The sequence below is a fragment of the Urocitellus parryii genome, chromosome 4, assembly GCF_045843805.1.
Source record: "Urocitellus parryii isolate mUroPar1 chromosome 4, mUroPar1.hap1, whole genome shotgun sequence".
NCBI classification, from domain to species: Eukaryota; Metazoa; Chordata; class Mammalia; order Rodentia; family Sciuridae; genus Urocitellus; species Urocitellus parryii.
This window is the reverse complement of record NC_135534.1, coordinates 211,456,610-211,484,393: the sequence shown is the minus strand read 5'-3', so window position 1 is coordinate 211,484,393 and position 27,784 is coordinate 211,456,610. Positions and strand designations below refer to the sequence as shown.

At 54.0% G+C, this 27,784-nt stretch overlaps 1 protein-coding gene across 1 annotated transcript in view; it reads right to left on the bottom strand.

The window, feature by feature from the left end:
• Window positions 1-27,784, bottom strand: part of Cacna1b (calcium voltage-gated channel subunit alpha1 B) — a 144,706-nt gene that overhangs the window by 86,293 nt on the left and 30,629 nt on the right. The window contains exons 9-17 of the mRNA XM_077797372.1: window positions 26,201-26,313; window positions 23,839-23,951; window positions 21,672-21,803; window positions 21,371-21,443; window positions 14,978-15,095; window positions 12,066-12,133; window positions 9,069-9,175; window positions 1,416-2,231; window positions 301-518 (exon numbers count right to left, since the gene is read on the bottom strand). Of these exons, the coding sequence (XP_077653498.1) occupies window positions 301-518; window positions 1,416-2,231; window positions 9,069-9,175; window positions 12,066-12,133; window positions 14,978-15,095; window positions 21,371-21,443; window positions 21,672-21,803; window positions 23,839-23,951; window positions 26,201-26,313 (1,758 nt within the window). The remainder of the gene's footprint in view (window positions 1-300; window positions 519-1,415; window positions 2,232-9,068; window positions 9,176-12,065; window positions 12,134-14,977; window positions 15,096-21,370; window positions 21,444-21,671; window positions 21,804-23,838; window positions 23,952-26,200; window positions 26,314-27,784) is intronic.

Here is a 27,784-nt window from a genome sequence, read left to right as displayed (position 1 = left end):
TATGCAACTGGAAAGGGCAGTTTGTGGTCTGTCTGACAAGGAAAGCTCCCTCCTGCTGTGTTCACAGCACTCTTACACAGGCGTCAGCTGGCAATTCACAAATATTTTTGGAAGAGAGGAAAGTGAAGTGTAACCTTCAGTTGCCTTTGGAGCACTAGAAAGAAAGGAGATATCAAGGGACAGAGGCTGACAGCAGTTCACAGAGGCCAGCCACGTCTCCAGCAGCTGCCATGGAGCAGGAGGGAAATGGGCGACTGGACCTGTACAGTGTGCCTGCCACTGGTACAGGGAGATACTCACTGGGAGCAACTGTGGTCTCCCCAGGAGGGCCTGCCAGTGTCACTGGGACATGTAAGGTGCTGCTCGGGTCTGAGGATTCGATGCCCATCCGAGTGACATTTCTCTGATTGTCTGCATCTTCTGGCTGTTCCTCCACCTTCTGGAGACAGGTGCTGGGCAGCACGTGCACAGGGGCTATGCCCATCACCCCACTGGCCTCCAGGCCACAGTGAGGCTCCCTGCAACCAAAAATGCACAGCAGAGTCTGATGCAGCCCCAAACTCCTATTTCTGCAAACCCCAGCTTCTTATACCTCTACCCAGACCAGGTAAATCTCGGACAACCTCCTGTGCTCCTCTGGTGTTCTGTATGGATTCTATCACCCTATACAATTCTGTCTTTAGGTACAGGGCTGACTCATCCATCTGTCCCAGGCACAGAACCCTGGCACTATTGGCCTCACATTATCTATGTGGAACACAACTGTTGGAAGAATAAATTAGTCTGGAGAGGGATACTTCCCTGAGCCACCCACCCAGGGGCCATCCAAGTGCTCCACCCAGGCAAAGACCCAGCACAGAGTTTTGTACTTGATGACAGTAGTTCTGTGGGACTGGTCCTGGGCCCTGGACTCCAGCCATTTGTCCTGGTTGGTTTGTGGCCAATCCATAAGTACAGAGGCCTCAGCCTCCAGGCTCCTGCCCCAGGCCTCTTGCAGGGTCACAGCTAAGGAGCAGGTGGGCAGCCTGCTTGTTAGGAGACAACTCAGTATGGTCCCCTGTTGTACTGCCCTGCCCATCAATCTCCTAAACTTCACTGGCCTCTCCTTCCTCCATAATCCAATTTTCTCTTTTCTCCCAAGGTCACTCTGTTCTTCCTAGGTCAAGGTGTCCCAAATGTCTGGTGTCCCCTAAGCCCGATGGCTGATGTGGCACCAAGATGCCCTGCCAAGCAGTTCTGAGAGGGAATTGGGCAGGGGGAGCATGGGCAACCTGGTCCAAGTCACCCTCTGCTATCAGCCAGGACGTTGGGGCCCAGCATCAGCCTGGGCCAACCCCACCCCCACCACAGAGAGAAATAGGGGCCCTGGTCCCAGGACCATAAGGTCACCGGGCCCACTGCTTGTGCTTACGCACTTGGGCTGGTGGTTCCGTATCTCCTTGTCCGCCTCCGCCATCTCGCCCTCCTTCTCTGCAGCCTCCTTCTCTGTGGCCTCCTTTTCAGTGGGCTCCTGAACAGACGGCACCTTGTGCCGCGCCCGGTGCCGTCGCATAGGCTCCTCACCACTCTCTGCCTCCCTGGAACCGGCCCGGGGGCCCCTGTGCCGCAAGCGCCTCTCGGTCTTGGCAGTAGGTGCAACACCTTCCTTGCCCTGTTCTGGACCGTGCCGGTGAGCACGGTGGCGCCGGGGCTCGCGCTCAGCAGCCTCCTCCGGGGAACCCCTCCGGTGGTGCCGTCGTCCACCCTCAGGGCCCGGGCCCCTGCTGCGCTCGCTCCGGGACTCCAGCGCACCTGCCGCGTCCTTGCTGCGACTGCGGTGTGGACGTGCCCGCTCCTCCCGCGCTCCAGGGTCCACACTCTCCGCCTTCACAGCATCAGCCCTGTCCTGTTCGCCCACTGCGGGGACCACAGCCTGAACTTTGTCCCTGTCACGATGTCGGTGGTGCCGTCGTGGTGGGTCTACACCCTCGGTGACCTCCGTGCCCTCAGGTCGGGCTTTGCCCCCCATGGGACCCCGTGGGCCATCCCGCCCTGGTGGCTCCACCACCAGAGGCCGGTCCAAGTGCGTCTTCATGTCTGGTCTTAGGTGGCGTGTGGTTGCATAGCGCATCCGCTCCTCCGGGTCCATCTCACTGTACAGCGCCTCACAGCTGGCCCGCAGGTTCTGCAGCCGAAGCTGGCTGGCCCGCTGCTCCCACACCGAGCGAGCCTTGGCCGAGTTCTGCTGCCTGCTGCGGGGAGACTGGCAGTGAGTGTTGGCCCGCCCAGCCCCTTCTCTCTGTCTCTCAGGGAAGCCACGGATGAACACACAGCAATGGAGGGATGAAAGAGTGGTTGCAGGGAGGAGAGGAAGGAAGGACAGGCGGCAGAAGCCCCCAAGACCACTGGCAGGATGTAGAACAAGAGGGGAATATCCAAGGGACCCAAATTCAGCTCCACTTCCCCTGGTGTCCCTTGGAACCCACAGACTATATTAGGCTATATATGCGTGGGGGGGGGTGCTCAAGGCCACTCTGGAGCGGATAGATGGTAGCCACGAATCCTGGGGTACACGGCAGTGGGAATGTGAGGCACCTCTAAGAGGTAGCACAGGCTTCCAGGGCAAGTCAGCTGCTGGCCAGGTGGGTAGGAGAAGGGAGGAGCACTGTCCTAATGGGGATGCAGATGCAAAGGCTCCCCTGCAGCCCCCACTCCAGCAGGAGAGCAGAGATGCTCCAGAGAGGCCAAGTAGACCCTTCCCCACTGCACCTCCCAGGAGGAAAGCCATCAGCCAAGAGAATGGGAACCCATACAAGAGGCTTAAGCTGACAGAGGATCTGGCCCTCTCAGGAACAAACAGTGCCTCAGCTGCTCCCCAAGACGGTCAGCCCTGACTGGGAAGCCACTACCCGGCTCAATGGCAGGTCTGTGGCTGGTGACATCCCCTCCCATGGTCATGAATGTCCTCCTTCCTCTTGTTTCCATGGAGAACCTCTTCCTCCATCAAGAGCAGAGCCAGACATGGCCCTCAGAGCCCTCCGGCACCAGGGTGGCCAAGGGTCTAAGCTTGACCCTCACTGCGTAAGCTCCTGAAGGCTGTGATCCACCCTCCACCTCAACAGCCAAGGCACCGCTGTTCCCATGGCACATGTGGGGCTCCACAGCATGGAGTGCATGTGAGGCCTTTGCACTCTGGGTTCTTTGATGAATAAGACCACCAAGGTAGGTGACCCAAGCCACGACTTTACCAGGCAGAAACCTCGTCAGAGGCTGAGCCTTATCCTCCAGCTGCTGGAAGTTCCTGAAGACCTTGGCAATGATGGTAGCACCATTAGTAAAATGGCCATGGAACTGGTACTCTGGGCTGTATGCCCATCTCACCCAGTCCTTTCAGCCATCCCTGTAGCCATTTCACAAGGGAAGACACTGATCCTGAAGAGAGGACTTGACCTGACCAGAGTCGACAGTGAGTCACTGATGAAGCCAGGATCTGATGCAGGGACAGGAGGGGAGGACACAGGCTGCAGCCAGACCCAACTGCACTAACAGCAAAGATGCAGCTGCCCCTGTGGCGGCCAGGCCAGCCACTCCCACCCTGCAGCCAGTGTGTGGGAAGCCACCACCAGGGGCAGTACCTGGCAAGTATGAAAGCAGAGGAGCACCATGTGGGTACCCCACCTCAGAGCCCAGGCAGGGATGAGCAGGGTGACATGTGGAAGCCATCAGTTGGTCCAGGGTCTCAGCTGTCATCTGTCCCCCCAAGACATTGAAGTTATATAGTCCCCTGCTCCCAAGAATTCCCTGCAACAGACCCACAGGTCTCCTGCCCCAAGCTGGCACCATCTTTCAACTCCAGGCAGCGTGAAATGCAAAAGAGCCATGACAGGCACACACCAGGCACGGGAGCCTTGGGCGGGCTGGTGTCTGGTCACTGCTGCTGTCTGGTAGCAGCCCAAGACAGGTCTGGACTATAAGCCATTTGGTCAACAAATAGGTGGTTCACTCAGATGAAGCCGCAGCCTGAGGCCAAGATCAAGTTCTTTATCAAAAAAAGGTAGACCATGAAGGCCATGAAGGACATGTGGGGACTGGCAGCTCAGTTTTAGACACAGGCAGGGATGGGCTCTATACCACATAACTGCCCTCAGCCTTGCCCCAAGAACAGTCTTCTCTCTCTCAGGAACCACCGCAAGTCTAGCAAAAAGCCAGAAAGTCTGTGGGGCCAGAGGTGCCATCAGGCTGGCAGGGCCTCTCATGACTACCCAGAGAGAGGACCACAATAATCAGCTGTGCAAACACTGCCCAGCCATCTGCATCAGCCACCATAGCCCCACTCTACTGGTCCCTATAGGTCTGTATGCTACTCTGGGCCCTGATATCACAGAGACTGTCTACATCTACACATAACCCAGTTGGTACCACTGGGCTTCTCTATGGATGAAGCCCCTGAGCCTGAACATATATATGCAACATACGCACCAGGTCTTTCCTCCTGTATGTCCCTGAATCATCCTGCCCTTGCCCTGGCCAAGGTCTCTGTACTTTCTCTGTCTGGCACATAAACCCCACTGAATTCTGCTCAGTTTGGCCAGTGCAGGTCTCTCACTCTGTAATTTCTACTGAGATCACAGGCAGTTCAAGAACCTAAGAATGGAAACCAATCCACACAGACCTCTAATGCAATGTGGCTGGTGACTAATCCAGACAAGGTTCTTATTAAAAGGGATCTTTAGGGAATCACATGGAGAAGCTGCTCAGGTGGGTACCTACCTTGCAGGTGCAACCCCCATCCATACTAGGGAGGACAACTTACCCCGCCCAACTCAACACTGTGGACAATCACAGGGCTCAGAAAGGAGCCTTGAGGATCTCATTAGCACTGCTTTGCGGTCTCTAGGTTCAGCCAGGCAGTTACCCATAACTGCTGACAGTGTGGAGCAGCCCTGTTCTGAAACCATCAATACCTGCATCAGCATCTTACTCTGCCATGTGAACCAACTGTTCAAGATCCAACATGTTTCCTTATTTTTTACCCTATGAGACATCAGACTCCAACAGCCAACAGCAAACAGGGATTGGGGGAAGGCAGCCCAGCTCTATTTTGGCATCAAGAAGATGCACAGGGCAGGGCTGCTGGGAGCCTCACCACCACCAAGACACAGAGAGGGCACATGGCCACTTCCATCCAGGTGGCCCAAATGTACCTGACCACTCAGGTACCCTCACCTGCAGGGCCTCACCTCATTCTCAAGGGGAAATCCCTGGGGACCAGTCACCCAGGAACACTCTCCAGGAGGAGATGTGCAGGGAGAAGTCAGCCAGTTGAGAGCCTCCTTGGGGTTTTCATGGCTCTACCTGGTCCATGTGCCACAAGCACCACAGTTGGACAAGAGCTCGCTCTTGGACAAGGACTTCCTCAGAGTCACTGAAACATTCCCCCCAAGTAAGGGGAAATTCTAAAAACCACAAAATGTCCCCAGTGAACCCCAAGAACTCTCTCCGCCATCCCTGCATAAAAGATCCTGGCCTCATAGGACCCACAGGAGACCTGAGCCCACAGTGCTCCATCCACTCAGAGAAGCAGATACACCCAAGACACTAGACTGACTGCACATGGACAGACAGCAGACAAGAGGATGGAAACCAAGAAGGGGAGCAGGAGGGGCTGAGATCAGAGAGGCCTGACTGAGCCTGAAAGCAGGACTCCAGGAGGCCAGGAAGTGTGCCCACCATTCCCAGCCCAGGCTGCAGAAGGCTGACCTGGAGCTGCCCATGAAGCGAATGACTTAGGTGAGAAAGCAGAGTTAGGAGTGGAAGGAAGATGTGTACATGTGTCAATCATGGAGCCACGGATGGAATATCGTAGCAGAGCGACTCACGGTGAATCTACGCTGGAGACAGATGAGCTGCGAGACACAGTACCTCGAGTTCGCTTTACAAAACTGCACATGCAAGAAACAAGACATAGACAGAAGTGAGAAAAACAGAAAGTTCTGAAAGACACTAGCAACGCTTGAGCACCACCCCAGTGCGGGCGCAGGCTGCAGTGTGCATCTGGGCAGGAGGCTGGAGACACGTCCATCAGACGGGCACCAGCTGAGACCTCGGGGCAAAAAAGAAGTTGAGAACCAAATCCACACACACACACAGAGAAGAAACTAAAGTAACAGCAAACCCTACAATGGCTGAAAGACGAGAAGCAGTTATTTAGAGGGACCCATTCATCCACTAAGGCTCCACCCACGCTGCTCTGAGAAGCCTTGGGTTAGGAGGAACTGTATTGCTTTTCCCATAACTCCACCCAGTCCTTCCCCTCTGCTGCAGGCCTCTGCAGCAGGCCAGCCCAGAGAAGCACAGACAAGAGAACAAGGAGACCACAGCCACCCTTACCTGACGTGCTGCTGGGGGCCCTGCTGCCTGCCCCACCTGCCTTCCTAGGAGCTGCTCCCAGGCCCTCAGGTCCCCAGGCTCAAATCCAACTGCTCTCAGGTCACCATGACCTCTCCAGGGGCAAACCAGGCAATGCCACCAGCCCAACTTCCCTAGGGATATAACTCCAGTCACTTGCAAGTAACTTTGCTGCAGCTTTTCCAAAACCAATAGAGAAAACCAGCATCTCTTCACAGCCATGACCTTCACCCTGGCTTTCCCAGAGAGGGCCAGGTAGGTTTTCAGTGCCTCCTTCTCAAGGCCAGGTCTTTGCACAATTCTAAGGCACACAGAGCAGCTCTCCTGCCCACAGGCCCTGCGTGCAGACAGGCATGTGTGTATGACAACATGTGTGTTGAGATTATGACTGTGTATGAATGTAAGTATGAGTAAGTGTGCAAGCATGTTGTGAATGTGAGTATGTGCACAGCCACTCAGAAGGTGAGGACGAGGGTGCCACTGCCAAGAGAACTGGGAAGACAATGTCAAGCTTAACATCCCTCTCCTCTCAGGCTCCTAAGTAAGCTGCCATCTAGGCGACAGACACAGACCTGACCGCAGGGATCCCCACATTGTCCACAGAGCATGAGGTCCTCTTGCACCTGAGGCACCATAAAATGTCCCTGCAGAGCACCCATGCCATGAGGCATGGTGTGAAGAGCAAGGTCAGGGAGCACTGGGGGCTGCACTCCTGCCTGGTCCAGCAGCTTAGGCCACAGAAATGAGTGCACAGGCATCTCCAGCCCTCAGGGGTCTCAGCAAGATGGGTGGGAAATCCAGCATTGGGGGCCCTCACATCCAGCACCCATGCACACCCAAGGACAGGCCTTGCCCAGTATAGATCCTCCCTCATGCCCAGGAGGTTGATCCCGCAGGGTCACACACAGGACCTCCGTGGTTTCACCACATCACCAAGTATGGGCCACAGTGGCATCCCAGGCAGGGTCTGTGGGACCCACAGTCCATCCAAGAGGGGACACAAGCAGCCTTCACAGATATGAAGGCTGTGACCCTGGCTCTGGAGCTAACACTTCACTTGGGACCCTCCTGTGGGTCCCAGGAGAAGAAAGCACTTTTTCCACTCAGAAACCACCACAGTGCTCAGGCCAACAGCCGAGGTCACGTGTGGCCTATACCTGGGATGCCTCAACCTGCACAAAGTGTCTCCAAACAGGGACAGTGATAGCAGAGGAGGAATGGTCTAGACCTCCCATCTGGTGGCTTGATGCACCCTCCATGTCACTCTTCTCTCCAAGGTCTCAGCTGGATGGATGTGGCCACCCTCCAGCACACCCATGGGAATGGCAGCCCTGAAGAGGGCAGGGCCCAGGACTAACACTCACCCCCAGGAGCAACAGAGAAGGCAAGTGCCAAACAGAAACATCAAGAGGCCACATGAGGCTAGGAACCCAACAAGCCAAATGCTGCCCTGCCACCGTCTGTCCAGCAGACAACACCAGCTTACAGAGCTTACCTGTAGGATGCGAGAGGACAGCCTGCAGATCACTGCAGTCACACCAACCACCTAAGCAGACAACTGAACTGGACAGACAACAAAACACAACTGAGTACGGAGCCACCGACAGCCCCATGACGATGGCTTTGTCCTCAACCTGCCTGGCTCGCTGCAGGGTCCCAGGAGCAGGGGCACAGCTGCTCTCTTCCTGAGGAACCTCCCCTGCACTTTCTGCCTGGTGAAGAGACAGGTCCTCTGCAAACGCCATCTCCCAGGGCCTTTACGGGTGTGTGTGCACACGCACACAGACACACACACACAAACCAGTTGCCTCACAGCATGCTCATCCACATGCCACAAAATACTCAGCAGTGCAGGCATATGACACCACAGAGGTGCCATGGCTATGCCTAGCACTATGGTCAGTGGCCACAGAAAGGGAATGGTCAGCACAAGAAAGGTGAGTGGTGGGGTGAATGCGCATCCAGGCAGCCAGCAGCTGCACAATCAGTGGTCGGAGACGAGGCGCGGCCAACTTCTCTCCCCTTCCTAGGCTGCTGCAGCCTGTGGCACTCTGTCCAAACTCTATAGTCCCTTGAAGCCCCCAACCTTCCACATGTGCACTGTACTTACTGTACCTGAGTCCACGGAACAGGAGATTGATGACTGGCTTTCTTGCAGAAGTCTGTTCTGCCCTGTATCCATCCTATCTCATTACAGAAGCTCCCCTGACCTCTATCCCAATACCAAACACTTAGAGATGTTTGGGGAACCTGCATCAAATTCCTGGGCTCCTGAGGTGCCACATAGAACCTCTTGGCTCACAAAACACATTTCTAGAAAGCTGTATATAAACTCCATGTGCAGAATCCTCACCCCGATTGAGTCCCAGGCTTTGCCTGCAGGGGGACCTGGAGCCGCCCTGAGACATCCTAGTGAACAAGTGCTGTGGCTGAGCCAGTTCCATCCACACTGTGAGGACTGTACCCAGTATACCCTGCCCATGCTCAGACTGGAAGAATGTCACAGAGCCTAGACAGCCCAGGAACCCTTTGTTCCAGGCTTCTCCTGACACAGGTTCAGGGCTAGAGATGTGTCCTCACAAGCCCCAGCTAATGCAAGGCATGCTCAGAGAAAGCCTTTGAAGTGGGGACCTGGTGTGACTCAGCCACAGCCACCCACAATCTGCTCCCAAGAGTCTTACGCAGCAATGGAGATGTTGGCCGCAGACATGGGGCTGACTTCAGCTACTTCCTTGGCTTTCTGCAGAGCCAGCTTCTGATTGGCTGCTTCTTCCATCTCCTCTTCATCCTATGTGAACAAGAGAAATATTTGTCCCTCAGAGGGCCACTCTAAGACCATTAGCTTTCCCCTCAGTACCCCTCCAGCCTTCTGCATCATGGGACCAGCCCCTGCATGGACATGGTCCATTAGTTCTTCCTCCCAGGACCTCAGTGCCCCTCCTTCCCTCAGCACCATGAAGCTGGGTGGCAAGCCCCTGTGTGCACATGCTTTCCCTATGAGCAGCCACAAAAGTTCAGGACCTCCCCACCAGGTGGCTCAGAGATTATGGTCTCTAGATTCCTGCCTCTCAAGCTGATGATCCCACTCCTATATGAGCACCCTGACCCTGAGCCGAGCTCCAAATACCAACTGACTGCCCGGACATATCTGCCTATTTGTACCATGCACCTCAGACTTGCTTATCAAGTCAAAGCTGCCCCTTTTTTTATCCTCCTTCCCTCCCAGAGGCACCTGTCACATTTGAACAAAGCTGGTCTTTCACAGGGCTTATGACTAGGTGCTAGCCAAGCACTGCACATAAGGGCTTTCACCATCAATTTTCAGTGGGGCTATATGCCTCCTTTGAGTTTTCCTGACTGGACCCAGCAGATTACATCTGTCTACTCATTCCCATCTGTGACAATGAAGCTCCTTGTGGCTCTGACGCCAGGGCTGAGAATGTGTGTGTGTGTGTGTGTGTGTGTGTGTGTGTGTGTACGCACGCACACGCGCGCGTAGGCACCTCTGCCCCTGGCTATGAAGAGGAATGGACATCCGGACAGACCCTCTGGCCCTGACCCCAAGTCACTAAGCAAAACCAATATGTAATGCTCCTGTGTTCTGGGCCCCAGAAGGAAAGTAAAGACCTCCACAGTGTCCACAGTGGACTTCTGTGGCCACCACGGTTCCCTCAAAATCTCTAAGTCCAAGCACACCTGACTCCAACATTCCTCAAAATGTCCTTAAACCTGCATTTAAGGGCACAATAATGGCAAAAACGAAATCCCCTGGTAACTGCCTGAAAATGTCCACCACAGAAGAGAGACACTTATGCTTCAGATCCAGAAATGAGACAAAGCTGATCCACCACACAGCATTCCCAGACAAAACCTCTAGGGCAGGGGCATCTTAATCATTCCAAAGAGTGTTCTCAAGTCCCCTCTGAAAGGTCTACAAACAATTCAATTTGAACTTATTTCCACTTCATAAAATAAGTAATGTTACATCTGTGGAAATATAAAGGAAGGCAAGAACCAAGTCATACCCCTTGGGGCTCATGGCCCAGTCCAGGAAATGCCATATGGCCAGGAAATGGGCCTCCAATGGTACAGGTTCCCAAGGCAAAGGAATTCCTAACCAGAAGCCACCACCAAGGCTGTGTGCACATGGACAGGGCCCTGAAGACATGCATCCTCAGCATGTCCTCACCCACAGCAGAAGCTGAAAAGAGTGGCAACCTCCAAGCTTCAAGCTCACCACCATCCAAGGGCAGCTGGTGTTCAGATCAACAAAAATGAGCAGCCCAAGTTGGCATGGTCCCAGAAACACCAATACAAAGGACAGCTCTGGACCCAGCAGATTACATCGTTGGTTCCCCTAGCCCATTAGCCCAGCCCTAGCCTCAGCCCCGGCTGATGATACCAACAGGCAGGCCAGTGGTGCTCCCAAGTTCTCAGTGGGCAGAGACCAGAGCAAGGGAGAAGTCTAGACCCACAGGCATAGCCAGGTCCCGGGATGGGACAGGGGAAGGCTGAGCTGAAGCAAAGGAAGGCTCATGGCCTGAAGCAGGTACACTGCACAGGCCATGGCCTCTTCCAAGTGCTGGGTGAGGGTGGACCAGAGATATCTGAGGGTACATGCTCAGTCATACCTGCCCAGAGACCTACACCTCTGGTGTCTGCAGAGAGGGGCCCTGAACTTGCCTTCCTCAGCTCCAGGACAGGGTAACAGTGGACCAGAGTGACTAGACTGGGTCCATCTCAGAGATATGCCAAGGTACACAGGCAGACACTGTCTGGGCTTGGCAGCACGAACAGGAGAGCAAACAGCATTACACACAGAGAAAGGCACACTAGCAGTACACTCCCAACATACTGTGCATTACTTGGGACATCTGCAACATGGCCCATGCCCCACCAGGTGGCAGTGCCTCCACACTGTAGCTGGGACTCAATCAAAGCACAAGCCTGAGAATGTGACAGCAGGTGGGCCAGTCACACAGTGTCCAGGGCAGTGGAGGTGAAAGTGACCTGGTATGGGGCCATGTCATCTGGAGGAAAACCACAGAGGGAGTGTGTGAAACCACATCCCCCACTGGGCTTGGGGAAGAGGTAAATGTTGAATGGCACCTGCTGGGCACTGACTGCCTAGAGGAGGAGCTGTCCTGCTGTGGCATAGATGTGCTGAGGCTTGGCCACCAGCTGCTCCTCCAAGCTACAGCCAAGTCCAGTGCATGAGGGAAGCTCCACAGGTATCCCTTGCTGCCCTTCAGGGTCTTCAGAGCAGGGCACTCTCTAGGGCCCACAACATGCATCCCTCTCTGATGGAACACCTCTCCCCATCACACACCTGTTTAGACTCGTGGCCCCATAGGCCATCATCCCTCAGGCTGCCCCCTGCTCCCCACAGCCCATCCTGCCTGTAAAGGCCTTTCCTCACAGGCCACGACATCTCTGGATGCCTGCCCACATGTGGGCCTGCCTTCCTGTCTCTCTTTACTTCTACAGCTGCAATCCCTGATCCCCTGAGCCAGAGCCCAGCCTCACTTCTCTTCAGGACCTTGAGAGACTACCCTGGTCACACAGGGCCCTAGCCCAGGACCTGGTCCTCCTCATGACTCTGCAGCTTCATCCAGAGTGACCTGGACTGATCCCCTACCCTTCTCAGCACCCAGGCTGCAGGGGGCATCCCTACATACCTTGGTCAGCTCCTGGGCGTTGGCAAGGTTGTCCACAGCGATGGCCAGGAAGACATTCAGCAAGGTGTCTGGTTGATCAAGCTAAGGAAGGGAACTCTCTGGCCCACACTGTCCCACAGAGTCACACCATGGTTGCCCAGGGAAAACAGGAGGCCCCACCTCCCTGGATTGCAACAAGTCTCCAGCCTCCTTCCCTTAGCATCCACCAGCCCCCTCAGAACTCATCGTCCCAGACGCACCAGCCCAGTCACCAGGCTGCATCTCCCTGGTCTCTGCTCCCACCAATTCCTCTGCCCAACCATCCCCCAATCACCCAACTTCTACTCATACTGATGTGGACCCTTTCCTCACCCCAGCCTTTGGGAGCTGAAAATCTAGGCCCAAAGCTTAGAGACTGTATTGGGACAATGTGCCTTTGCCACCTAGAGAGGGCACAGTCCACCTGCCTCTCCCTTTTCTGGTCAGCATGAGAAGCCTTGCCATGAGCTTGCACAGGTTCCAGCTGGGGCTCCACCACCTACCTCCCAGCCCTGTGACCAGAGCCCACCAAGTCAGATGGTCAACACACAGCTCCTTCCAGGCCCCAGCTGGGTTCACAGACCCCTGTCAGTCTCACCCTTCCTTCCAATCCTGTTCCACCAGGAAGTCCTGGGCACTGCTCCTTGAGCTAGAAGGGGGCACACAGTGCTCTGAGCACCCAGAACTGCACCCCACCCTGAGTGGATCCCAGGGGCCCTGTGCTGCAGGGCTACCACCCCTCCTTCAGGAATGAGGAAGCCAAAGCCACGAAGGGGCCTGCGAAGCACAGGTCTCCTCCCCAAATCTCTCCAGGACCTGGCCCTTTTTCTGCTGCTACCATGAGTCACCGGGGTATCCCTTGCAAAAGGAAACCTCCTTCTATTGCCAGGTGTCACCTCTTCCCATAGCTTGTCTCACTACAAGTAGAACTTCTTCTGCAGGACTGTCCCCTGTGATGATGTCAGGGCCCCTGCTGCAACCGGTGCTGGTTGTGCCGGTTGTGACCATCTCAGCTTGCTCTCCTAAGTCATCTCATCATTTCAGAGGTTTCAGTCGAGGCACTGCTGACACACTGGGCTAGGTAATCCTTGTTGTGACGTGTTGAGCAGCATCCCTGGCCTCTGTCCACTCCATGCCAGCAGCCCCTCAGTCATGGTAACAAAAGACGTCTCTGACACTGCCAGGTGTGACTGTCCCTTGGGGAAGGCTGCCCATTAGAATGCACAGACTTGAGCCCCTTTTTCCCCAAATCTAGGGGTTCACCTTGCTCAAGTCTCTATCCTCTGGGGGGCTCTGCCCAAATTGCAGCTGGCCAACATCAATGACCTGGGTAGGTCAGGCCACTCTCCAGTTGCACAGATGCCCCACTTCCTGAGACTCAGGGCAACCTGAGGCCCACGACACTATCTCATAGCCAGGCCTGCTCAGGACTCCAGTAGAACCCACAAGACTGAACACTGAGGCCAGGATGACGCCAACTCAGGAGGATACTTCTAAGCACTAAGTACTACCATATCTTTTACGAAATGTTCTATGCCCACAGCAGAGCTAAGGGCCACCCTCTGGAGGCTCAACAGAGGGACATGTGGGTACAGCCAGGAGCCATTCTGATTGACTAGGGAAGAGGATCTTGGTGGCCAACATGCCCGAACTACTGCTCTGTCTTGGAGTGGTAGTGCCCCTCTCTGGACATTGGCCTCTTCTCTGAGGATAACACTGCAGCCTCCTTCCCTCTCTGGCTACCATAGCTGCACTTCCTTGCTTTATCCACACTGGGGATCCAGGCCTACCATCTCCAAAGCAAACTTTGTCCCTCAAACCCAGGCCCTCCCAGACCTCACACTCAGCCTCAGCAGAGGTGGGACCCCTGACCTGGGGCTCTGGGCCTGAGCTGTAACCTGAAAGCCCACGCTTGCAGATGTGAGTCCCTACGGGGACTAGCCCCAGAGACAGAAAAGGAAGAGGAGTCAGAGGACAGAAACAAGAGGAAATAGAGCAACACCCAGAGGGCTGAGAAGCACAGAGAGAGGTAGCCAGGTGTGTGGAGGTCAGTCATGTGCAAGAAGGTGAGAGGTGAGCAGAGCAGGCAGGTAGGCTGGGGGGCAACTCAGTCTCTGTCTCCAGCTCAGACTTTTCTCCCAGACTCCACAGGACATTGTGCCTCCAGGGTTCTTAAGGCACACAGGCACTCCCTGAGAACCTGCTGGAATGTATGCTCTCAGGCCCAGCCCAGCCCTGTTCGGTGTGACACTGGGCTAGGGTTTTAAACCCTCAGGGGTCAGATGCCCACGTGCGTTCCAGAACCGGAGAGCTCTCCTTGGCCTGCCCTTCCTACCTCAGCTACAGTTCTCCTGGCCTTCAACCTGGCTGGCATCATGAGCCCTGTACAGTCTCTGGATGTTCCTTGGCCCCAACCTGAGGGAGAGCTTGTCCCCTGCTGTTGGCCTGCCTTGGCCCTGCAGACCTGCCCTCTGGCGGAAGACCCTGGAGCAAAGCCCACTGCTGCCAATCACAGAAGGCTTTCTCTGCACCTCGCTTCACATTTTCGGCAGGGGAGGTTTTTATGACCTATGTGCCAAAACTTAACCAAAGAAGGGAGCAAACCTGCTGTCCTGATGCTCTAAGTCACCACCTCTCTGCAAGGTCCCCAAGGCTGCTCAGAGTGTTTTTCCCGAGCTACAGCAGGTTCTGCCCACCTGCCCCCACCTCCAGACACCACGTAGAGCACCTTTAGACCCAGGGCCCAGGTCATCTAGAGGAAGCTCACTACCCACACCTAGCTCTGAGATCATGCAGCCAACACACCAGTGGCCTTCCTGGAGGGAGCAAGAGGCAGCCATGGGGAAAACATGCAGAGTGCTGACCACCTGCACACCAGCCCCACAAAAGGATACAGTTTCCAAACAGCGTCAGGACGATGAAGTAAAAGGAGGAGAACATGCCTTTGCTCACTCCACCTTGAGATTCTATCCCATGATACATCACTGCATTCCAGTCCTCTCCTGTTAGGATCTGCAGAGGAGAGAACACCACAGGCATGGCCGCCTCATGCCCACTCACAGGCAGGACCCGTGCACACGTGCAGGCCTTGACAGTGGTTCTGGAGTCATAGAAGCCTAGAAACCTGCGGAGAAACCTCCTGAAGGACATGACTTCTGACCTGGATCAGGTGAAAAGATGAGCACACTCTGGGTTTTCAGCCAAAGTGGAAAGGGCAAGGTGAGCAAAGGCCAGGAGGAGGGCGGGCAGAGGGGCAGAGTCTCCCCAACACCCAGAGCTGCCCACACCACAGATTTGCCTTCGAGGAAGCTGTGGAGCAGAGAGGGGAACAAGCTCTGCATACCAGGCACACACAAGACAGAATCAGACCACAGGTCAGTCCTCCACTTGCTGCTGGCATTCAAAATGCCACTGTGAAAGAGGTGCCAGGTGTGTGGAGGTCAGTCATGTGCAAGATTTTTCACCTAAACTGCTGCCACATTTCCTTCTGTCTATTCACACACCTTCTTCTCTAGAGGCACTTTTAGGTTTTGCTACTATGTCTCTGGGGCGCCTGTCAAAAAGTCAGTCTAGAACTGGCATTCCTGGGGAGGAGGCTACCCACATCTTGGACCTGTAGACATTTCCAGAGTGACCACCCAGCAATGTGGGGTTCTTTCCTCACATCATCACACCCTCCTTGCCATGACATACTCTGCCAGCTCCCAGTCTGGTGGGGGGAGGCTGGATACCTCCCCAGCCCAGACCATGGGGCCTTTCCCATGCCTGCCTTTCAACCCATCCACAGGTCCAACAGCACTTTCTCTTACTGGACTGAGTCTTCCTTATGCATTCTTGCATGTACCAATCCACTGTCTGCACTATTCAGTGGAAATATATTCTATTCTCCTGTTTCTACTTAGATATTATAAAAATGATAATGTTATCAAATCTATCAGCCTTTTCCTCTATGGTTTCTGCTTTTTACACTTTGTGGAAGAATTTCTGTCTATCCCATGGTCATAATAATATTTCCTTTGAATCATTTTAAAGAATGATTTTTTTCCACACTCTGAGAATCTGTGGCAATGATGATCTAACTTTCCTGTATGGAAACCCATTCCCAGACCCATTCAGTGTACCCTTCCCACACCCATTTCTACTGTGCCTCTCTTGCACAGCCTCTAGTCCACATCTGAGCATGCTTCTGGCCCCCGGTTCTCCTTAGAGTAGGTCTCACAGGCACCACACCATCGCATGACTGCAACCTCATTAGTCTTGACACCTGGGCTGGCAAAGGCCTCCTTCCGTGGCTACTCCTACACGTTTCCCTTGCATGTTCAGAGTGCTATCAGGCTCGGTTGGGGCCTAGGACTCTGCCCACAGACCTCCAGTTCTGGTCTACATCTTGCATGTCCACATTGCCTTGCACAGGTCAGGTGGAGAAAATGACTTCTCCCCTACTCTCATGGTAAGTAGGCTAGCTATCACTTGTTTCTTGGAGGCTAGGAATAACTCACCTCATGGCCCAGGACAGGAAGCAGAAAGACTAACGCAAGTTTTGACTATTGACCTATTTGAAAATGGTCATAAAATGTCCCCATTTTTCTTCCTTCTTAGGTAATTTGTGTTTTCCTCCAAAAATGCATATTTCATCTACATTTTCAAATCTATTGGCATTAAGAGTTGCCAATTTTTAAAAAATAACCCTTTTTAATAGTTACGACTTCCAGTAGGGCTAGGGTACTTACTTATTTTTAACTTTTCTTTTATAGTGTCTATCTATTTAAATGACAACAAGGATGCCTCTGTAGTATTACAATCATTCAACATCCATAGGAATTTCCTAGGTGATCAGACAAAGGGCCAAACACTGTTTGCCCAATGAGCATGCCACTCACTGCTGGCTGGACACAGCACTGTCGGCCAGGTCTGCTTGCTGTATCCACGAGCTCTCACCACCTTCACCTTTCAGCCTAACGGAGGCTGGCACAGATGTGTTGAAAGACACTGTTCCCACCAGGTGTCTGGGGTGTGCTGGCGGCCTGGTGAATCTACAATGGCAGCATCAGATGCAGCACCCCCTGCCCTTCTCTCCTCCTTCTTCTAACCTTACTAATCCTGCTCTCCCTTCTCTTCCTGAACTTCTGTGTGGGCTAGTGTTCACATTACTGTACCAGCCGTCCTTTGGTCAGCATGTATTTAGAGCTACCTTTTTTGTAACCCTTCATTTTTAAAATCACGTCATTTTTAAGGTACGATGAATAATTTCACAAACTTCTGTGTACCCATCACCCAAAGAAGGCTGAAGTTCCTTGGCTAGACATCCACAGTCCCTCCTACCCCTGGCACTGGATGTGGGGCCTGCAGTCGCACCCAGTTTTTATACCTCCTACGTACATACACAACACACAATACACTTTATGCTTCCCAGCCTTGCTTAGTTGTGTGTGCTTTGTATTTTTCGGAAACTTATTTGTTTCGTTCAACGTTGTGTGTCAGTGAGATTCGTCCCCAGTGATATATTGGCTCTTGGTCCTGCACCTGCCCCATGCATGGTACTGCACACTTCCCATGCAGCCAATGATTATCATTTGAGTGATGTCCAATTGTTTTTTGTTACAATTGATGCTGCTGCTATGGCCTTACATGCTTCAGGCAGAGACTTCCCAGAGCACAAGCTGAGGACAGGAACTGCCAACTGTGATCCTCGGTGTGCTGGATGTCACGAAATCCCTCCCAAGAGGTTCCACCTGCCCAACAGTAGTATAAAGGGTCCCTCATTTCTAGTCTTCTCTGAAACCTGATATTGTCATATTTCTTAAGTGTGGGAAAGATTGTCTCACTGTGGGTTTAATTTGCAATAAAGTTGACTACAGTTTGTAGAAGTTTATTCAGCAGTCCAGTTTGCTTTCCTGCAAGTTACTCATTTATATCCTAGGACACAATTGGTCTTTTTATCTTTGGAAGTTTCCAGTACATTCTGGAATAGTCCTGTTGGAAATGTCTTCTCCCCATCTACAGTGGGGTTTTGTGTTTTGCCTTGTCTGGTTTGCCCATCCTTACCTGGGTGGTCCGTGTTCCTCTTCTCAGAGCCTTCCCTGCCCCACAGTAACCATGACGCCCCTGTCGCTGTGCTTCTAGAATTTCATGTCCGCTTTTCACACTCGTCTAGAACTGACCTGTGTATTCAGTTCACATTTTTATACGTGGACAGCCACACACTGTCCCAAGCCCTTTGCAATGACAACACTTGGTGTTCTGTGAGAATTCTTACTTTACTTCTTCTTATACTACTACACTAATACCCCTGACACTAGTGTAATCTGCCAAGTTTTTATTTGCAAGGAGTGTTAGGTTTCATCTTTTCCAGGAAAAAAAAAAATTACACTCCAAACACCAGATGGAGATCACAGCAAGTCCCCCGTGCTCCTCACCCAGCTCTGGAGAGCAATTCTGCTAGAGTTCAGGGGCGTTTTCAAGTCACGTGGATTTTCTTCCTCAGTCTGTTAATGCAATGAGTTACATTCATGGACTTTTAGTGTTAGTTCTGGATCTTGTGTTATAAAGGTAGGTCCAGGAATACCTGGGTCCACTAGTGGTTTTCCCCTGGGAAAACGCCCATTTGTGAGAATGGCCTGCACTTTCTTTGTTTCTCATATCCAGGTTTTCTAGTCTTACAACATCAATGAAGAGTTTTCCTTTCTACATTCTCTGGAGTAGTATGTATAAAGTTGGAATGACTATTTAAATAGTAGAATTAACTCATAAAACTATCTGAACTTGGTGGCTTGGGTACATTTTGACATTCAATTTCTGAAGTGATTCAGGTCTCCTACTTCTTGGGTCGGTATTTTTTCTTCTGTATCATCCACTTAAATGCGTGTTTGCAGTGCTTTCTATAGCCTTGGAGGGGTAGGAACTCTCCACATCTGTGTCTGAAAGTGTCTTCCATTTTACTCTAGCACTTGGGCACAGCTCTTGGGACTCAGCATCCCAGGCTCAAGGAGACAAGACTTCTTTAGTCTTTTCTTTTCTAATTTTTTTTTCTGGTGCCAGAGCCTCATGCATGCCCTCTCCTACTGAGCTGCATCCATCCCCCATCTCTTCTGCCTCTACCTTAGCCGCCCTGGGCATCTGCCACCTCAGCTCCAGCTAGCTCAGGTCCTCACAGTTTCCAACGCTACACCCTCTCTTGCAGAAAGTACAGAGTGAAGTACACCCTTATTCTTTAACTTGAAAATCTCTACTTTTCATTTCTAGGATTTCAATTTAGTGTTTAGTTCATTTTCACTGAATTGTTCTTTGTGTTAGGCACTTTTCCCCGTGATTTGGGGCTTTATGGTCCTTCCTTTGCCCTTGGAGAATCAGAGGCGCACTCTGCCTAGAGCCATCAGTGCTCTGTCACTGCCCTTTCACTGAGAGTAGTCTCACCTTCTGACCACAGGCACTGCTGGTCCTCTTCTGGGCATAGTGTTTACCAGGTTTTGGTCTGGAGGTCACCAAGAGCAAAGTAGAAGCTGCTGCCCCCCTCCATGCATGCCTCCCTCCCTACTCCCGCCCACTTCAGAAGCTTCCTTCATGAGAGCACAGGCCCCATCCAGAGGCATCCTGTGGGGCCAACAGCCCTGGCCAGCATCTGCACTGCTGCTGCCCTGGCAACCTTGCTAGCCTCCTGCAGCTCTCCTCAGCCTCCTTAAAAGACCCAGCACCCTCCCCAACGCTCAGAGTGCTGAGTCACATGTGCACACTGCTGATGCCCTGGGACTCAAAAGCCTAACCCACCTGCCTCTTCCCAGACCAAATCCAAGTGTCTGGGTCTATACTGTCTCCCAGGGAATGATTCCAATCTGTTTCTAGTCCACAGAGATTTGGTTTCTGCTTAGCTAGGTCCTTCTATCGTCCTGTTGCTGTGTTCAGAGCAGAGGGCATGAAGTCTGATCACAGTACCTCTGATCAGAAGGATCACCTTTTCTCCTAACTATACCCACTTGGGGGAAAACCTGCCCTGGTATGTAGGGCCCTTCTGACCTGGCTCAGCCCCTACAGCCCACCTGGCCTGCCCACCCTCTCACCATACCCACTCTTCCACCCAGAATCCATTTCTCCTGGTTTCCCTCACCTGGTGCCTGGCAGCCCTGGTCCTGGAAGCCCAGGGAAAGAAGAGCCCCTTCCTGTCCTGAGTGGACTGTATTCCTCAAGGAGCCTATGTCCACCCTCTACGCAGCCACCCTCCTCTGTCTCCTAGGCTAACAGATCCTACAGGAAGCTACTGACCTGTGAGCAACCCAGAGCTGCCCATGCATCAGGGAGAGAAAGGTAGTGTGAGGAGGGCGGGCAGGCACCCACACATGGGGACCCAGAGGAGGGGAGAGGAAGGAGGGACAAGCATAGCACAAGGGCCTGACGGGTCCAAAGCTGAAGTGCCCCTACGGGACGCACTCGTTTTCTGTGGCTGTGACTGAGCTGATGGCACGAGAGGGGGGAATGTGAGGAAGGAGGCCACCAAACTGCTCTCTTAGCCATTCGTCTGGTTTGGTTTGGACCATCAGCTGGAAAGGCACCCTTTCTTTGAGAGAGTGGGACACGAAGGCCCCTCCTCACATACATGGACTCAGCTTTGGCCCCCAGAAGCCAAGGGACTGAGCCAAGGTCCAGCCTGGAGTGCACGCTGCCTGTCGAGCCTCCCTGGGAGTCACCACCGGTGGAACAGCAGCAGCCTGCCATCCTTCCCAGCCTCAGAAGGCATCCAAGCAGGTGCCATGGGTCAGGAGTTCATGGCATTACCTCATCAGTGAGGCCAGACTGGCAGCATTTGTGAGGCCACAGCCCTGCAAAATAGTCCACAAAAGGGAGCCCCCCAAGAAGGCAAGGTCACCTGAGCCAACCAGGCCCTGACTTATGGAGTGGCCCAGCCTCAGCTGCCCAGGGGCTATGGTGAGCCAGGTGCAGCCCCAGGTACAGAAAGACAGAGGCACCACATGGCTGAGACACAGCCAGGTGGAGTTCAAAGAAAGCTTTGGGGTTCTGTCCTCAAATGACAAAAGAAGTGGTTCCAAGTCCTGGAGGCCAAGAGAGAACTGATGGCTTGGAGGCAGTGTCTGCCCTCAGAGATGCACCTACTCCTTAGTGACTCCCAAGCACCCAGCTTCCCTGGAAGCAGGCGATGCCCCTGCCTGTGTTTGTGGTCTGCTTGGGGAGGGTTCTCTCCAAGTGCTACATATGTGGCTGTGCTGAGAAGCTAGCGAAGGCTAGACCAGGCACTTTCTCAGCACCAGCAATGTGAGCTGAGCAGAGCAAGGCCTCACCTGGAAGACCGTGAGGATGGCAGCAGGAAAGGTGTCGAAGTTGGTCGTTGGAGTCTCATCTTTGAAGTTAAACCTGAGAAAAACAGGAAGTCTTGGGAAGAGGCAACCCCACCAAAAGCAAGGGGAATGGGCGCCTTGGTACCAACATGCTTTGTACAGGCCACACACAGGCTGCTTTCTCTGCATCACCAACCCCTTTCAAGGATCTTCAGGAAGGAAGGCAGGTGGGAGAGGCACCATCTGCTCTGGGCTCTGCCTCCCTAGAGGGACCTCAGCCTGTCCTCCCCGAGAGTTCACTTACTGTCCCCCAAACAGCTGCATCCCCAGGAGAGCAAAGACCACAATGAACAGGAAGAGCAGAAAGAGGAGACTGATGATGGACTTCATGGAGTTGAGCAGAGACACCACCAAGTTCCTCAGGGAGTTCCAGTACCTGTTGGGAGCCAGGCAGGGTGGTCAAGGACCTAGCTATGGCTAAGGCAGCCTGTTCAGAGCTAACCTCACACTCACCCAGGCTCTCTGCAGTCACAATGCTCTATAGCCTTCTGAACCCTAAGGGCCCACACCTGCAAATGAGACTGAGCTTCTCTCCAGGGTTCCAGACATGCCATCTGTGACTTAGTACAGGCCCATGGGGACAGCAGAGACACTGCCTGCCTCACTAGACTTAGGTCATCCTCCCTAACCTACATCCAAGTCTCTTTCCTTGGCAGAATGAAGTAACCACCATCAGTGCCCACTCTTGGGCTTTGTTCTTCCTTGGCTTCCACCCTAAAATGCCCAGTCAGCCACCCAGAGCCAACACCAGCACCAGGTGAGATGCAAACTACTTGTCCTCAGCCCACACTGGAAGAAGGAACTACAGTAACCAGGTCTTCCTTGCGGGCTAGGTAGAGTACCCCCTCCACTGAGGACCAGGACACAGGCCACAAGGGCATAGGGAGGGGCACCCCTCAAGGGCCCCTATCCCACTCTCCTGCCTGATCCCTCCACCAGGGAACAGGCTCCACCTGCCTCTGCTGAAGGCCTTGCTGCTAAGTGGGACTCCACCTACCACCATCCTCAGACAGGCTCTTCCAGGAGTCCACAGCACCCTTCCCTCCAGAGACCCAGGATCACCCCAGTCCCCCAGATGCTCCTTTCCGCATGCTCTTCCTGCCCTAGGGGAGGTGGCCAGATGGACACTGGCCTCCCCCATGCTCACCATGCCACTGGGCACCCCAGGGCCCTAGAGCAGTGTCCTGCTCCCCAGCACCCATGTCAGAGGCCCCGTCACTTTCCATGGACTCTGATGATGTATGTGAGGGCAGGTGGCAGGAGTGCTGGAAAACCGACTCTCAACCAGGACACACAGGGGCCAGCTTGCCTGGAGACAAGGTCACCTGCCTCTTGTCAGGAAATGGAATCCTGAAGGCGGAGGCGAAGGCATGCTCTGTGGACACTTCCCAGGGCTCTGGGTTCTCGTTAGTACATCATCACAGGAGAGTAACCAAAATGGAGAACTCGCTGCAGGAAGCCCTCAGCGCATGTCAGTGCCAAACTGCACTGAACTCTGACCCAAACCTCTTCCTCATTCACACCTCCACATCTTCAGATGCTCTTTGCTTTAAAACAGCTGGAAAAGATCAGCAGAGCTCCACCCTGCCTGGGGAGGTGACCTACCAGCCCAGGCCCTACACTTCTCAGTGCTGACACTCTAGTGTCTGGGCCCCAGCTACCAGGGCCACCACTCAGAGTCTGACCTCAGGATGAGCTGGGCCCACAGTCTGGCCATAGTGACAGTCGCTGAGGCCACTGTGAAGAAGGTCTTTCTCTGCTGTCCCCAGTACAACTCTGCAGTGAGCAGAAGGACCTGCGCCCAGTTCTCTCACCAACTGCACCATACTACCTTCTGGGCCTTGATGTCCTCATGGGCAAAATGGAGCAATTCACTTCCACAGTCAGGACTCAAGTGAGCCAGGACTGGAAATAGCATCTCATCACTGTCACTGTCACCAAGGCTTGGGGTCAGGCAGGACGGTAGAAAAATCAAGCCAGGAAGCAGGAGGCTTTTGGGCTCTAGGCCAGCTCAGGTGAAGTCAGGGGCTGCAGAGTGGGTGGGCAGGCGCAAGGCAGGGAGATAACTTCCATCTGAGAACATCCATTTCCTCTACTAAAACAAGTTACCTCTGAAGGTTGGTAAGACGAACTGGTGGTTTTGAGAGGTGGTGTGAGTTTGTGGGGGCACACTAGCAAGGACCAGAAGCGAGCTGCAACCCTGGGCCAGCAGGGAGTGGCCTGTGAGGCCTCGCATGCAGGTGCCCTGGTGCGTGCTGTTTCACATCTAGCTTTTGGCATTCCAACCATAAGCCATGGGGACAGGCTCTACACACTGTGGATTCCCAGGCACCAGCATGCTGTCAGCCAACCTCACACACTGCCTCCCTCCACCCTCCGTCTCCCCAACCCAGAAGCACACAGTAACATACTTTGTGACCTTGAAGATCCGCAGCAAGCGGAGGGCCCTCAGCACGCTGATCCCAAAGGAAGTTCCTGGTTTTATGGCAGCCCAGACCACTTCAAAGATGCTCCCCACAATGACCTGCAAGAGGCATGGCATCAGCCCTGGATTTCACCTGCATCGTGCCCATGTGTACACACAGGGCACGCCCAGGAACACGCACGTGTGCTGTGTGTGTGCATCTGCACAGCTATGTCTCTGCAGGAACTCACCCTACATCTTCAAGCCAGACAAGGCAGTGCAGATACGTAGGTCAGAGGACCTCCATCCTCTCTCCCACACCATCCCAGACACAAGGAGGGCACAGGACATAGAGCAAGACCAGGCCTGCTGGTGTCCTGACAGACTAAAGCCACCCGTCTAGTGCCTCACCCGTGCTTTATCACAGCCGCAGGACACTGCGTCTTCTTAAACACCTCTGGGGCTGGGAAAGCACCCTGGAAAACTCCCACAACCCCCTCCCTGGTCCTGAACACTGTAAGCTAGACCTTTCTTCTCCTAGTGACCAGGAGCCAGATGTGCCACCAAGAACAGACTGTGGCGAGCCTGCCCCTCTGTTTTGCTGCAGGATTACCTCATGCACAAAGGAGATGCCCCCCACCCTCGCCGCCTTCAGTTGCCTTTCATATGGGCAAGGAAGGCCAGTCTGGTCAGTGCTGGAGCAAGGGGCTCAGAAAGGACAGACCAAAGAAAGTGGAGCCTAGCAGCCCTTTACTACCTTCCCCTGGACAGGACACACAGGGTCACCTTGAATCCTCTCCCAGGCTACCACACCTCACAGCACACACTCAGGGCTCACAGTCAGTATAAAGGAACACCTCCTCAGCTTGGGCAGCTTCTCCCTCGGGGACCTCAGTTCTCTCAGACCACAGGCTGCCACACTGGGAGGAAAAGCAAGCAGCCTACAGAGAGGCTACCTGACCCAGAACCAAGACTGCATCCCTGGTCTTCAACTAGGCTGAAACCTCAGGAGAGACCCTGGGCCAGAGGCACCCAGGCAGCCACACCCAGATTCCTGACCCACAGTGTGAAAAGTAAGAGATTTTAGCAGTTTTGAGTTGTTAAGCTCTAGAATAATCTGTTTGTTAGCTATGTGCAGACTGCCCCATATCCTGGAGTCCAGTCGTGCAGGTCGGAAGGTAGAAGTGTATCTGCAAAGCCAGTGCACCTCTGACACCCACTCAGTGCCAGGACCTCTGCCCCACTAGCTCCTGCCTGTCTTTGTGGCCAGAGAGGCAAAGGGTGAGAGCCCTGCAGTCTTCCCACAACCACTCAGAATCACAGGTGCTGATCCCAGAGGGCCCTGGGCAGCCTGGCACAGTGTGAGCCACTAGCAGCTGGGCAGTCTTGGCCAGGCATGGCCTGTCTCAAGTCTCTCATCTGCAAAGTAGGGGCCATGGGCACAGTGGCTGCCAACTGCAAGATGCAAAGGGAGAACATTACAAATCCAAGTTGAGCTGAATTTCCAGCTGAGGTTCTCCTTCACCCTGTCACCACAAACCAGAGAGCTCCAGGTTCTTCTACAGGGCATGGGCTCTGCTTGCCACCTAACCTCTGGGCAGGTAGTGACAGGGCCAGGCCCAGGCTCTGGGCTCAGCACCAGGGATACATCCTGTGTGATCTGTAGGGCCAGGTAAGGTGACACTTGTGTGGCCCTTGCCCTCTGTCCCAGCCTGGACTAAAGGTGAGCCACAGAACATGCCCTAAGGCTTCCCTGACCTGAGAGATTGGGAAGGGACCACCCCACCCCTAACCCCACCCCAAGGAGGGTGGCCTATCACTTCTCCCTTGGTGGCAAAAGTACATATGCAGAGTCCTGCCTGGGGGGGAGCCAGAGTACAGTGGGGGTCAGGAGCTCAGCCCAAGCTCTCCAGGGGAGACTGAGCCTGCAGTAGGTCCCAGGTCCCAGCACAGAGGGTGCTACAGAGCCTTGATTGGTCACGAGCAGACAGGAGGGGTCAGAGGCAAGAAGGGCAACATGCTGCAGTGGGAGGGGCTGTAGCAGGCACCCCCAACCATCAGGCCAACCCAGGACAGGCCTGTGCTGACTCCCTGCACCTGCCAGTCTCTGGGTAGCCTTCAGGACCTACAGGATCACAGATCTCAGCCCACACTGGGCACACATGGGGAAGGGGGTTTTGCACACCCAGGTAAGGACACATTCAGACCACCCAGACCCAAGTAGGCTTTTTTTAAATTTTTAAATGTATTTATTTATATGTGGTACTAAGAATGGAAACCAGTGTCTCACACATGCTAGGCAAGCACTTTACCAGCAAGCTATAGCCCAGACCCTTAAGTAGTCATCTTTAATGAGGCACCTCCCTTACCCCAAAGTCGAAGCAGTTGAAGGAGGACCGGAAGTAGCTTCTGGGCCCCAGGCCATACATCTTCAGGGACATCTCTGTGAGGAAGAGACCCAGGAAAACAAACTCTGCAAAGTCTAAGAGAAGTCGGAGAAGAGGGAGGTTAGCACAAGGCTCCTCCCACCCTGCCTCCAGCCCAGACTGGAGGACACCACATTTCTGGTTGTTTCCAGGGCTGAACCTTCCAGGCCTGGTTTGCATCCTGAGCTCTGAAATCTCATTCCAGGACAGGGACACAAGAGATGCTGTTCCAGTCTGGAGGATAAGGGCCCAGGGCTAATGGGACACAGCTCCGGGATCCAGAGTCATAGGAAACACCTTCAGAGGAGGGCCTGCAGATGTGCAGCTGGGAACAGCCTCTGGCGGGGCCTGCACCACTGGCTCCTCACTCTGATCACAGGCAGAGCCCCTCAGCCTTGTCAGGGTCTCCCTGTCTTTCCACAAGAGCTTCCTGGCAGCCCTCCTTAGGACCCCACAGCACCGCGTTTAACTTTGACTTTGTTCACGTGTTTGCCCCACATAAGGAGAACTCCTCTACACCTGAACATCTTCCAGGCCTGTCCAACACACACTCCCAGGGGTCATTGGCTCTGCCAAGGGCTTTGGTGATCCCACTCCTGGCTCTGCCAATGAGTAGGGGCATGATGGAGAGGGTTCAACCCAGGAGTCCCAGAGGTAATCCTGCTGACCCTCCAGGGCCTCAGGGTTAAAGGGAGGCCACACTGAGGCTGGAGGGCCCACAAATGCCCACTAGCCTAGCCCAGACAGGAGTGAAGTCAGAGCAAGAAAGGCAGTGACTCCAGAGGCAGTCCCAGGCCTCCGACATGTATCACCCAACCAGCCTGCCCTTGGCAGGAGTCAGTGGTCGCCATCCCCTAGCTCCTGGGAACCTGCTGCCTGAGCAGGCCAGATGTGGGGAGTGGGCCTCAATGAGGCCCTCAGAAGCCCAGACCTCAGAACCAAGCCACTCTCATTGATCCCCCTCCCAGAGGACTGTACTGGGATGAGGAGACCAAAGGCACTGTGGCCGCTGGTCAGGGCAGCAGCTCCAATCCCAGAGCACGGCCACAGAGGATAAGGCCATGAGAAGGAAGGGAGGCCAAGCTGGGGAGCCAGTCGCTGGGCAGATGCCAGCTTATCCCCCTGGGTTTTTGCTGAGACATGGGGCCTTAAGGCAGACACAGCTCCTAAAACACAGATGATGGAAGATGGGTAGCACACTTCACATCCCTGTGCACCCTGAAATCTGCCTTCCCCACAAGTCCCCAAGGCTACACAGTAACGATCCAAACACTTCAGTAAGGAGTCCGTTTATAGCAGCCCAGATCCAGATAAGCAGAGATGCTAGTTCCAGGCCCACTTAAGCACTGAGCAAACAGAGAGGGGAGGACCCCTCTTCTACCGCCTAAGCCCATGGCCAGCCAACTCCTGGGAGCAACTCATGCCCAACAAGCCTGGCCCCTGAAGCCAGCCAGGAGGTCACCAGGCACTTTCACTGAGTATGGGATGATAGCAAAAGGCCAAGAAGCCTACTAGGGAAAGCCAGAG